This window comes from Castanea sativa, chromosome 9 (genome assembly GCF_040712315.1).
Source record: "Castanea sativa cultivar Marrone di Chiusa Pesio chromosome 9, ASM4071231v1".
Taxonomy (NCBI): Eukaryota; Viridiplantae; Streptophyta; class Magnoliopsida; order Fagales; family Fagaceae; genus Castanea; species Castanea sativa.
In genome coordinates this window covers 41,700,131-41,714,401 of record NC_134021.1, presented here as the reverse complement: position 1 = coordinate 41,714,401, position 14,271 = coordinate 41,700,131, and the positions used below count along the sequence as shown (strand labels likewise).

Below are 14,271 nucleotides of genomic sequence, written 5' to 3'. Positions count from 1 at the left end.
ATGGAGTACGACTTCCTTGAAAAGTTACAAAAGATCTCTTTAACTGAGGAAGAGGAACTTGATATAACAGTACAAGTGAACCATCGCAAAGAAATCCTGGAAGAATGCTTCCTTAGCCTACTCGGACAGTTTTTGAGCAATAAACCCCTCAACCTCAGAGCTGCAAAGAACTTACTACGCACAGTATGGCGACTAGGTAACGACCTCAAGATCGTGGAAGTGGGGGATGGGCTTCTCCAATTTAAATTTTCTTTGGAAAGCCAATTGAAGTGGGTAGTTGACAATGGCCCGTGGTGTTTTGATAACCACCTTCTAGTTCTGCAGAGATGGGAGAAAGGGATGACAGCGATTAACGTATCCTTCCCTAGGATACAATTATGGGTTCAGGTGTGGGGTCTTCCCTTTGATCTTATGAACGAAGAAGCAGGGAAGGTGATTGGTGGAGTTTGGGGCACGTCTTGGACGTGGATGCCAAGGCAATGGCCTCAGACCAGGCACGTTTTCTCCGAGTGAGGGTTGACTTACCACTAGACAAACCTTTACGAAGGGGAGCTCCAGTGGTTAGCCCGGAAGGAGATAGGTCGTGGTGGCCTTCAAATATGAAAGGATTGTGGGATTATGCTATTCTTGTGGACGACTAGGACATGAGATGAAATTTTGCCCTCATCAGAAGACAACCATTAACCCATCAGGTAACACCGATACCCCATATGGGGAGTGGTTGAGGGCGGGCAGTCGACGGCGTATGGAGGAACCTCAGTCCCATGAACGAGGCACCTCATCCGCTATGGAAAAGGGGGGTGGCGGCACACAGGTTGGGGCTTCCTCGTTGCCTGTAAACCCTAGTAAGATGACTAGGATAGTGGCTACAAAGCTGGCAAACCCGGCGGATATTGCGGACTCGAAATTAAACAGCCATACGCAACCAAAGGATGGAGTGAATTCTGGGACTGAGCCGTAATTAATGGGAGTTGAAGTTTGTGTTGAAGACAATCACGTGAATTCAGCCCAGGCCTATGCTGAGATGGTAGACGTGCATGAAAAGTTGCATGAAAGGGTAGAAATGCATGAAAAGGTGGAAGTGCATGAAAAGGTTGACGTGACAAGTGAAGGTGATGGAGCATTATTATTCACACAAACAACTACGTGGGTCAGAAGCCCCCTACTCCAAATAAGACACCTAAATGGACTAGAAGTGTACGGCCAAAAAATTTTGATGGGACAGAAAGTGTTGAGGAGCAAAAAAAATATAGTGGGCCAAAAGAGAGAGCATGCAGACAATGGCTTGGCACTTGAACCCGATGAAAGAAAGGAGAGGAAACGTAACAGAACTTTGGTGGACCTTCTTTACCCAAATATGTCAACGGTGGAGGCTGCGGTGCAGCCCTGCCGAACACAATGATCTGGAATTATCGGGGGAACCAACGGACAGTGAGTGTACTCACTAATTTGGTGAGAAGTAAAGGACCCACTATTTTGTTTCTTAGGGAGACAACGCGGCCTATTGCAGAAATGAGAAAATTATGTTTTGATTTAGATTTTCAGTCTGTTTTAGCTGTCCCAAATGATGGGCAGAGTGGTGGTTTGGGCATGCTCTGGAAAGCGGATTGTAACCTTCACATACAGACCTTTCTCCAAACCATATCGACGTACACATTTTGATAGAGAACAAACAGCCATGGCGTTTAACTGGTTTCTACGGGCATCCGGAGGGTAATCGAAAGCAGGAATCCTGGCGCTTCCTAAAACACCTGTGTGCTAGGTCTTCTTTGCCGTGGGTATGTATGGGTGATTATAATGAAATACTCAACTCAAATGAGAGGCGAGGCGGGTGCACCAAGCCTCTTGCACCAATGCTAGCATTCAAGGAAGCACTCCTGCATTGTGGTTTAGAAGATGTGGGGTACCAAGGATAGACGTTCACTTGGAGAAATGGTCGGCCAGGTGATGCCTTCATCGAACAGCGGTTGGACCGGGTGTGTGCTACCACGGCTTGGCAAGCTCTTTTTGCTGCGGCTAAAGTGATCCATCTACATGTATCCTATTCCGACCATGATTCGATTCTTTTAAATACTCATTACTTGGCCCATCAGGTACACACATGGTGAAGGAGGCTCCTACGTTTTGAAGAAAGATGGTGTCCCATGAAGAATGTGAACAGATAATTGAGAATGCATGGATGCAGCACCATCCAAATGGCAGCCCAATGTTCAAACTTTTCGAGAAAATTAAGCATTGTCATATGAAGTTGGCTGCTTGGAGCCGTGGGGTATTTGGTAACACAAGACATAGGTTGGAGGCTAAACAAAATACACTTGAGGTGTTGACCACTACGGGCTATTGTGGCAACTTGGATCAGATCAGTAAGGTGAGGGGGGAGATAAATGATTTACTTCAACAGGAGGAGGTGTTTTGGCGGCAAAGATCCTGAGCTATTTGGCTCCAGGCTGGGGACAAAAACACCAAAGTTCTTTCATAGATGGGCAAGCCAACAACGTCGGAAAAATCAGATTGATGGCTTGTTGGATGGGGATGGGGTTTGGAGAACCGAGGAGCAAAGTATCGGTGGGGTGACAGAAGAGTACTTTCATAGTATTTTCTCTACTTCCTACCCGAGTAATGTGGATGAGGTGCTTGAAGTGGTAGACGGAGTTGTAACAGAGGGAATGAACTGGGAATTACTTCGGCCGTTTGTTGGAGAGGAGGTACGTAGGGCCTTATTTCAGATGCACCCATCCAAATCGCTGGGCCTGAATGGTATGTTGCCTTTCTTCTTTCAGAAATATTAGCATATAGTTGGAGGCGATGTTACAACGGTAGTACTTTCAGTTCTAAACTCTGGTCATGCCCTAAATAAGATGAACTTCACTTATATTCTGCTCATTCCCAAAAAGAAGGAGCCTCAATCTATGTCAAACTACTGACCCATTATAGCTTGAGCAATGTGGTGAGTAGAATAGTCTCTAAAGTTTTGGCTAATAGAGTAAAGCCTCTCCTCCCAAACATCATCTTAGACTCCCAAAGAACTTTTGTTCCCAATAGACTTATCTCAAACAATACCTCGGTAGCATATGAGATGCTACATAGACTGAGAAATAGAAGACAAGGCAGAGTGGGTCACATGGCAATTAAGCTTGACATTAGTAAAGCATATGACCGTGTGCAATGAGAGTTTTTACGTAAGATAATGCTAAAACTGGGCTTCACGGACAGATGGGTAAATTTAATTATGCAAGGCATTTCATCATCAAGTTATTTGGTGCTCATTAATGGTGAACCTCGAGATTTCATCTCCCCGTCCCGTGGTATAAAACAGGGAGACCCTTTGTCACCATACTTGTTCCTATTTTGTGTGGAGGGACTCTCTGCTCTACTCCGAAAAGCAATTGAAGCACAACACATTCAAGGGATTATGTCTTGCCGAAATGGGATTATTATTTCCCATTTGTTGTTCGCCGACGATAGCCTACTGTTTTGCTCGGCCATTCCATTTGAATGTAGTCGCCTACTCCACATTCTAGGGTTATATGAGCAAGCATCCAGCTAGGCTATAAATAGGCAGAAAACGGCTTTATAGTTCAGCCCAAACATGACTACGGAAGTGAAGGAAAATATTCGTAATATGCTCAATGCTCATGTAGTGACAGAGTTTGAGAAATACTTGGGCTTGCCGATGGTGGGAGGTAAGAATAAGGTGAATACCTTCAAGGAACTCCAGGAAAGAATAGCTAGGCGGGTTACCGGTTGGAAAGAAAAGCTCATTTCGAAAGCAGGAAGGGAGGTCCTTATTAAATCTGTTGCACAGGCCATACCAACGTATTCGATGAGTCTGTTTAAACTGCCAAAAGGCCTCTGCAATGATATTTGTTAACGTATGTATAGTATTGTGGGCTTGGCCCAACTAGGTTACTTACTTGTATAGCACACATTGTACTACACTCTTACTTGTACTGCACTCTTATTTTCTTGTACAGAACTCATATGCCTCCTGTATAAAGACACTCATGTATATTGTTTCAGTGAGAAATAGAATACTATTGAATTTAGTATTTTTAACATGGTATCAGAGCCACTGCTTTGACATTTTCTTAGTAGTTTTGTCTTTATTGGTGTAACTCCATTCCTAATATTGCTTCCGCTATGACAGCAACTGCCACAGCCTTTTGCCGTTGAACCTCCGAGTCTTCTAGACATCGTCCTTGGGTTTCGAACCTGTAGCAGCCGCCATTGAGGAGTTCGAACACTGCAAAGACCACTGCCTTTTTCGGCACCGCCATGAATCTTGCTCCGATAAATATTCTGAAGGTACCATGAAGATCGTCTTGCACTGATCTACCCGTTCATGGAAGCCTAGCAGCCATCGGAGACCGCACGCGCCGCTCAAAGAACCTGTGCTAAAGCTCACGCACTACACGCGCCGTCATCCCTTCCAAGCTGACATCATCTGCGACGTCATCAGTGCCACGTCAGCCCTAGCTTACGTTAGCATCCAGTCACCTACTGACGTCAGCGACACGTCATCTCGGACCGTTGACCGTTGACTGTTGACACCCCAGTTGAGTTTAATGCGCATCTGACTTCCTCGGGGGGAAACCATTGTCTAATCCTTCTCTTTACAGAAGATTGGTTGGCAGCCTAGTCTATCTCACAGTTATTCTTCCAGACATTTCCTATGTTGTTCATCAGGTCAGCCAGTATTTGTCTGCTCCACGGTTGACTCATTATGCTGCTGTTCTGCGCATTCTTCGATACTTGAAGGGCACTCTTTTCCATGGCTTTTTCTACTCAGCTCAGTCTCCTCTTGTACTCCGTGCATTCTCTGATGCTGATTGGGCATGAGATCCCACTAATCGTAGGTCCATCACTGGCTATTATTTTCTCCTTGGCTCTTCCTTGATTTCTTGGTGAAGTAAGAAACAAACCTTTATGGCTCGCTCCAGTACTGAAGCAGAATATTGTGCTCTTGCTGATACCACATCTGAGCTCCTTTGGTTACGATGGCTTCTTAAGGATTTAAATGTGTCTACATCCTCTGCTACTTCTCTTTATTGTGATAATTAGAGTGTCATTCACATTGCTCACAATGATGTCTTCTATGAACGGACTAAACATATCGAGATTGATTGTCATTTTATCCGTTATCATCTTGTTCATGGTGCTCTCAAGCTCTTCTCCGTCTCCTCCAAAGATTAACTTGCAGACATCTTCACCAAGTCGCATCTTAAGGGTCGCCTTCATAATTTAGTTGACAACCTAAAGCTGGTCTCATATCCACCTTGAGGTTAAGGGGGGCTGTTAACGTATGTATAGTATTGTGGGTTTGACCCAACTAAGTTACTTACTTGTATAATACACATTGTACTACACGCTTACTTGTACTGCACTCATATTTTCTTGTATAACACTTATATGCCTCCTGTATAAAGGTACTCATGTATATTATTTCAATGAGAAATAGAATACTATTGAATTTAGTATTTCTAACAATATTAATTCTATCATCGCAAAATATTGGTGGGGATAGTCGAAAAATGAGAAGAAAATACCTTAGATAAACTGGAAAAAGCTGTGTGAACTGAAGAGAAAAGGAGGGATGAGTTTTCGGGACATAAACACCTTCAACTTGGCTATGCTAACCAAGCAAGGCTTATCAACCAGTCGAACTCCCTGTTGTGTAGAGTGTACAAAGCCAGGTACTTCCCTAGTGTTTCGTTCTTAGAAGCGGAATTGGGAAGCGACCCATCGTACGTGTGGAGGAGCCTTCTACAAGCTCGGGATATTATACTAGAAGGGTCGAAATGGAAGGTGGGAAGTGGAAACTCAATTGATATTGTCAAACACCAGTGGCTGCCCCGACCTCCTTGCTTTCGTAGGAATGGGCCATGGCCGTCAATGGTAAGGGAATTAGTAGATGAAGACACAAAGCAGTGGGACAGGGCTAAGTTGGCGTATTGGTTTGAGGACCATACGTGTGCTGATATCTTGAGCACTCCTTTGCCTAACTTGAATGCTAAGGACGTGTTGGTGTGGAAGGAAAACAAGTCTCAAACATTTTCTGTCAAATCGGCGTATGGAGTTGCACAGACGGTGCTTAACCCGACGGATGGTGATCACTCTAGGGCGTCGGCAGATGGGCGTTTATGGAAGTCAGTATGGTCCCTTAACACTCCCCCAAAGGTACGAAATTTCCTTTGAGGGCATGCTCAAATATCTTGCCAACCCGAGACAACTTATGCAAGAAAAAAGTGCAGTTGGGCCCTCTGTGTGCTGTATGCCATTGACAGAGCGAAACAGTGTGTCACATTTTTTGGGAATGTCCTTTTGCCCGTAATGTGTGGGCCCTAGTCTGGGGAAAGAACCAGAAAAGCGCCATGCCTCAGACTTCTTCATCTTGATGCGGAGTATGCTCGAGAGACTTCCTCGTAGAGAAATGGAACACTGGGCAACGATAGCTTGGGGTATATGGCATGCACATAACAAATATTGTTTTGATGAGACACAGGCTCGCCCTGAGTTTATCCTACGTGGGGCCACAACTCTTCTGCATGAGTTCCAAACCCTTGTTGCTAATCAACAAACACGTTAAGATGCATGGGGCTTTGCATGGGACTTTTAATATTGTTTTTGTGCTTCTTTTACCCTGGGGCTTTTAATATTCTATTTATGCTTCCCTTGGACGGAGGCTTTCTTTATTGTATTAGTGCTTCCTTTGTCCTGTGGCTAGGCCTGGGCTAGTGAGGTTAGGCCTGTGCTAGTGTGGCTGCAGGACCCTTTTTATATTGTTTGTACTTTTTGTTCATTTTAATATACCATTCAACTCAAAAAAAAAAAAAAAGAAAGAAAAAAAGAAAAGAAAAAGAAAGAAAGAGTAGTGGCCACACGCCACTCTTGAAAGAGCGACCCATGGTTTTTCATGTCCCCCAGAGATTTTGGATATCGCCAGTAAAGATCCAGCCCATCAAAGCCATAGGTGGTAGCCACTTCAATGGAGGATTTGATAAAGGTTGTACGGTAATTTCTGCTGCTTGCCATATCGGAGAAAGCAATTTTTTTTTGATTGGGGGCTTCTCGCAGCATTTTTTTTTTGCGGTATCAGAGAGTGAAAGTTGGTGAGTTCTGGGATTAATAACAACAGTGGCGTAAAAGAGGTGAGTAAATAAGTCTACAGGGATTGTTGAAGGAGGGAAATCTCCGGCTTTAGTCGAAAGCCAATAAGCACCTTTGATAGCCATAGGATCGAAGAGGGGATATGCCGAAGGTGAAGCTCGCTTTTGTTTTTGGTTGATAAGTAAAAGCTATAGGAGTAGAGAGCTAGATATTGAACTTGCAAACCCCAAAGATAGGGTTCTCGACATTTATAGGCTTCAGTACTTGAGACTATTTTTAAAACGTGGACATAAAATAAAATATATTATTCAAAAAGATATTCCTAGGTCACATTGAAATATTAAAGTAATTAAAACCCATATTAGACCTTATAAATGTACATCAACCTAAACCATGCTATAATATAATCTTGGATTGTTAATTTATTTTTTTTATTTTTTTATTTGAAGAGAGAGAATCCCAAAAAATAAAAAATTATTTACTTTAGGACAACCTAGTATGCCAAGGAGAATAAAATGGCGAATTTGGGATCAACTTTTAACTTTTATATACAATTTTTTTAATAGATACTTATGTACAACTTTCTAAAAACCTCATTTTTTCTCACTTTTTTTTTTCACTTCTCCCCACTTTTTTTTTTCACTTTTTTTCAAGGTACAAGTATATTTTAGTACATTTTTAATAAATAGTTAAATATGCTATTGCCAAACGACACTTATGACCATCCCAATAAAAAAAATAAAAAAGGAAAAGGAAAACACTTAGAACTACACAAAAAATGGCACAACTTGTGTTGTAAAGGTGTGTCCCCACATATACCCATCATCATACCTCAACTCTCTTTCATAGATTTCAACTCTCCCAAACTCCCAAGTTTAGTTGGCACGTCCGCCATGATTTTATTTTTTTTTTTTATTTTTTTATTTTTAACAAGATATAAATTCTATTATAACTTAATTTAAGTGTACATATGTGTGAAGCTCTTTCTTAGAAACTTGAACTCCAGCCCTTATATTTGTGGAGTGACCAATGCGCCAAAGATGCACGATGGTACCAATTTAATAAAAATGAAAAAAGTTGGCATCTCTATCAGATCAATCAACGAAGACCATTTTTCACATCACCTCCCTAATATATGATTATATTCCACCAAAAACGACACACTTATGGTAGCTATATATTTTAAATTTTTAATGAACTAAAATAAACATTCTAACTTTTGTGCCATCCAGGATTAAGTAATAATTGTTTTTCAAAAAAAGATCAAGTAATAATTACGGTCTTGATTGATCCCGACACAAGATTTCATCCAAAAAAAAAAACACAAGATTAGCGTATATAAGTACCTTTTGAAAGATTTATTATATTATATATATTTTTGTCAACATGCACATTATTTAAGAGAACTTTCATTATCCATTATGAATTGGCCTGTATAAGATCACTCACGTTTCACATGGTTCTTTTTCTTAATCACTGTTAAGTGTGAATTCTTTGATTAAGATCTAGTGGTGCTCCAATGCATCGATCTAAAATGTGTCTCATGTGAACTCAACGGTCGAATTAGGAGAAGCCAACACCACCCAAAAATAAAGATAAAAATCTAACCCTCATAATATCTTAAACAGTTACTAAATCATTACACAGCCAAGGTAAAAACCATCTTAATTAATAGCTAATAAGAGTATAAACATTTGTTGCAAAGAGAAAATAACTATGTGGTACAACCACGATTTTTAGGACCAAAATGATTCATAAATCAAGATCCTTAGGATAGATGTTAACTTTTCTCATAAAAAAATAATAATCCAAAGGAGACACAAACTGACCAAGTGATGACCATACTGCACAGCCTAATGTCAATAAGCCAAGTACGTTAATGGTTTCTAGCTCAATGCCCCCTTGAGTATATCCAAAAAAAAAAAAAAAAAAGAATTAGAATTTTTTTTATACATTAAGTCAGTAAGTTTTCATTGTTCTCATTTGGGTTCGCCATATGACTTTTCTACTTAATACTAATAATATTTCATATCCACAAATATCTAATTTTTTACTAAATTATTTGTGCCCCTAAACTTTCTCATGCCACCTTTCGCTTTCTCTGGTTTTTAGTATGATCGTTCGACTTGTATAAACTACTCCTCTCAAAAAATAAAAACCCACAAACATAAGCATTCATTTTTTAAATTATGTAAACGAAACACTGGACCCAAACTAAGAAAAAAGATGGCTTCATAGAGAGAGAGATTTTTAAAGTTAAAAAAAAAAAAAACAGTTATATTCAAAGAAATTATTATATTCATCGGTTGGCAACCTTACCTACCTCGGACAATAAGAAATACAGAGAAACAAAAGTAAGCAAAGAATAATACTATTTTGTCCAGAATTCATAACTCATTTTAAGAAGTAAGATATATTAATTCGATTCGATCTCCAAAACTCATAACTCATCTTGTCCCGTTTCTGTTTCTTCGACTTCACTAAATCCATGTGAGAATTGAGATACCACGTCAACAGTCAACAGTCGAAGGAAAAAGGAAGAAAAAAGAAGAAGCAATTTTCTGACTCTCATGCATGGTTCCTCAAACACTTAAATGAATTAAAGTAAACTTACTAATTTCTGTACCATCCAGGATCAAGTAATTATAAATCGGGTCATGGATTGATTTCCCCACAACTAGCATATAATAGTATTTTTTGAAAGATTATTTCATTTTCGTTATCACACACACACACACGTGTGTTTCCTGCCTTATAACTTGATTAGTGCAACTAATTGCTGCGTGCATGCAGTTTTAGTTGCGGTGTGTAAGTTTAAGGTTTATCGAAAAAGTTACTGAGTGTTGTCTCACATTGGGTGCATATGTGTATTTTCTACCTTATAACTTGCTCTGCACAACTAACTATCATATGCAATTTTGGTTTTGGTGTGAGTTTAAGGTTTATCAAAAAGTCACTGGCTATTGTCCCACATCAGGTGCACGCGTGTGTTTCCTACCTTATAACTTGCTCTGCACGCGCATATGGTTCTTTTTCTACAACTTTGTGTGAAATATATATATATATATATATATTAAGTCTCATGATATTTTAAACAGTTATTAAAACCATTATACAGCTCCCTTTTTAACAACAACATCGGATTCGGATATAGTCCATCAAAAGAGGAACCCATCAGACTAAAAGATATCGAGAAATCAATTATCAATTCTAAAAATGCACTGGTAACCACTCTAAGACTGCCTACGCTCATGAAAACCCTGGTTATAGTCGGTCCTTCATTCATCAGTTGGATAATGTGGTTGTGATGGCTCGTGAAGTTGATATCAAGGAATTAATAGCTTCTCAACCCCCTAAGCTTTCTCTCTTGAATGCAGATGTGAGCAAGTCAGTTGAGTTTGGCGAGCCCTCATGGTTCGAGTCACCAGAAGATTTAAAAGCACATTGCTCTAGCTACCAATTGATTCACCCAAATAAAGAAGCTCCTAAAGGAGTGAGTGAAGGGAGTGACTAGACTGTTAATACTCTCATACTCCGAAAGAGTAATGATATATAAACAACAATTTTATCATATTTAGTAGTCTTTGTGAGCCAATGTAAGTAATGCTACAAAATCAAATAAACAAAAATGTGTAGATTATTAATACTCAACCGCTAGTATCATTTTATTGTCTACAACTAAGAACCTATCACCTAAAAAGGTTATGAAAAAATAAGTTTAGCAGCATTAGGAACATCACTCTCTCTACGATTACTTCCCTAAAGCTTTTTTATTTTATTATTATTTTTTTTTATGATCATGATATTTTATTCACAAAGCTTATTGGAGAGCATAGCGTTCTGCTAGAATTTTTCCGAACTTCGTGGGGAGTCATATACTTATCTACCAAACCACCACTTACATGCTATTGGAGAAGGTAGTTAATACTTACTCACTACAACAAACATGAGCTTTTTCGACGTATTTTTATCCACAGTCACTAAAAAATATTGATAAAAGTCTTTAGTTTCTACATTTGCACTCAACGGTTGAAAAAGTCACATATATATTTTTACAGTTGACATAACCACTTGAAATAAGTGGCGAAAAATTCACATATATCTTTAATCAGAAATTGATAGTTTTTAGTTGAAATTTCCATTTATTAATTGAATTGTGACTATTCTCATTCCATTTCATTAATAAAACAATTGTCATATATGGTTCGAAATGACCTCAGTCTTTCACTCTCCGTAGATTCTTTAATTCTCAGAAACGGTGATAATTTTTTTAACTCATAAACCCCACCACAGTGGTTTAATGTGATAAATTTCAGAAAGGGCCCTAGAGATTTTTGCTTCTGAGTTGCTTTCGTGCATGCTACATGGTTTTGATTTAAGAAATTTAGGATTTTATATTTAATGGGAATGGTTGCAGAGTTAAATGGCGCTAGTAGTTAGGATGATTTAATGTGTAGTATGCAGGAGAGCATAGGAAATGGAAGCGTAATGTGAGCTGTATGTTCGTCAATAATAGACAAAACATAGCTGGTTGGGAGTAATAGGGACTGATTCACTTCTTTCTTAATCCTATGGAAATTCGCCTATCCCGTTATTGCCAAATAGATTGGACTTGACCACTCATAGGAGTTTGTTTTTTCTTAGACTCAAATTTTGTCCATACTTTGTTATTCGCTTGAAAGATTTTGAACTTTTGTGGTTTTTGTTCTTGAATTTGAAATGCTATGTCAAAATTTAATTTGTGGTTTTGTGTATTGCGTGCTTTCAATGTGATTGCAGGTGCATTGGGAGTTCAGCTCAATGAATGGTCAAGGAGAGTTCAAATTGACCTATTTGTGGGATTGAAAGCTAGAACGTGTGGGAGTTCAAATTACAAGTGCTTGGTAAGTTCTTTAGCTGAGCTTCATGCTTAATGTGGTATCAAAGTCCATTGTTATGCTTTTGTGGGTCTCTTCGCCTGTCTAGAAGTGGATTTGGATAATTTGATTTACATTAGGCTCGGTGGGTTTGGATTGCTTTCTTTATTTTCATTGTAGATTATGCTCGAATGGGTCTGAATTATTTTAATCTTTGACACAATTAACCAATTAATTCACTCTGTCTGCATCAAGTGGATTTATGCATATAAGACCACTTTATTATGTGAATGTCCTAGCAAAAAACTAAAGAAAAACAAAGAAAATGTGAATGTCTTAAGTTTTCCTGTTGGGGAAAAGTAAGCAAGTAATTTTTTATGCCATAGAAAAATCTTAAGAGTGGAAACAAAAGACTCACTGGTCTTAATTCCTGCTCATTTGTACTTGAGAAATGTTTGGCCATAAAATGGTTTTAAATTCAGGAAGTTGTTGGGGATGTTGTGGACATTGGATGATTTAGCTAAATTTTATTGTTTGTTAGCCAAACCAAAAACATATTTGAAAAATAAAGTTGAAGTCATGTTGTTTGTAATCTTGGCCACATCCATTGTGTTGACATCAAATATTTGACACTTTTCCCTTCTATACATTAGCTTGCCACCCTTTTGATTTGGATATCATATATGTGAGTTGTGATGAAGGTGTTATGATATAATCTTTGAACTAGAAGGTTGGAGATATCAACTTTTCAAGCCATGCTTTGATGGTTTGAAATGCTCTCTTATGTGCTTCCTGCTTGGCCTACCCCAATTCCCAAATAAGTATAGTCAAACATTTTATTTTTGATAGAAATACTGAATTCAATAGTATTGTATTTCACACCAAAATAATATACATGAGTGTCTTTATATAAGAGGCATATGAGTGCTGTACAAGTAAATATGAGTGCAGTACAAGTAGTACAATGTGTGCTATACAAGTAAGTAACCTAGTTGGGCCAAGCCCACATTACTATACGTTAACAGCCTCCCTCAAACTTAAGGTGGATGTGAGACCAGCTTGAGGTTGTCAACCAAATCACGAAGGCGTCCTTTAGGATGAGACTTGGTGAAGATGTCTGCAAGTTGATCTTTGGAGGAGACGGAGAAGAGCTTGAGAGCACCATGAACAAGATGATAACGGATAAAATGATAATCAATCTTAATATGTTTAGTCCGTTCATGGAAGACATCATTGTGAGCAATGTGAATGGCACTCTAATTATCACAATAAAGAGGAGTAGCAGATGATGTAGACACACCTAAGTCTGTAAGAAGCCATCGTAACCAAAGAAACTCAGATGTGGTATCAGCAAGAGCACGATATTCTGCTTCAGTACTGGAGCGGGCCACAAAGGTTTGTTTCTTACTTTGCCAAGAAATCAAGGAAGAGCCAAGGAGAAAACAATAGCCAGTGGTGGACCTACGATTAGTGGGATCTCCAGCTTAATTAGTATCAGAGAATGCACGGAGTACAAGAGGAGATTGAGCTGAGTAGAAAAGGCCATGGAAGAGAGTGCCTTTCAAGTATCGAAGAATGCGTAGAACAGCAGCATAGTGAGTCGACCGTGGAGCAGACAAATACTGGCTAACCTGATGAACAATATAGGAAATTTCTGGACGAGTAACTGTGAGATAGACTAGGCTGCCAACCAATCGTCTGTAAAGAGAAGGATTAGACAATGGTTTCCCCCCCGAGGGAGTCAGATGCGTATTAAGCTTAACTGGGGTGTCAACAGTCTTACTGTCAGTGAGTCCAGCACGAGACAAAAGATCAGAAGCATACTTGGCTTGAGTAATATAAAGACCATCTAAGGAACGAGTGATTTCAAGACCTAAGAAATAGCTAAGGTGGCCAAGATCTTTCATCTCAAACTGCTGACTGAGAAAATTCTTGAGTTCTTGTATGCCACTAAGGTCATCACTAGTTATGATCATATCATCCACATAGAGGAGAAGTAGAATGGTGCCTTTATCAGTACGACGAAGAAATAAGGCAGCATCATAAGGACTGGCAGTGTAACCCAAGCGAAAGATAGTAGAGCTAAATTTTGCAAACCAAGCTTGAGGAGCTTGTTTAAGACCATACAATGCTCGTCGAAGACGGCAAACCTTGTTGGAGTCCATAGAGAGACTTGGAAGAGGTTGCATGTAAACTTCTTCACTCAAGTCCCCATTAAGGAATGCATTTTTAACATCCATCTGAAAAAGATCCCATTGTCTAGTAGCAGCAACGGCCAGGAGGGCACGAACAGATGAGATGCGAGCAA

The 14,271-nt window shown here is 39.5% G+C and overlaps 1 protein-coding gene across 1 annotated transcript; it reads left to right on the top strand.

The window, feature by feature from the left end:
• On the top strand, positions 1 to 513 carry LOC142609240 (uncharacterized). Its single transcript, XM_075780834.1, has one exon. It carries the CDS (start codon positions 1 to 3, stop codon positions 511 to 513), a length of 513 nt encoding a protein of 170 aa, XP_075636949.1.
• Positions 514 to 14,271: the final 13,758 nt, after the last annotated feature.

Coding starts and splice junctions, on each gene's coding strand:
- LOC142609240 (XM_075780834.1), top strand. CDS start 1: ATGGAGTACGACTTCCTTGAAAAGTTACAAAAGATCTCTTTAACTGAG.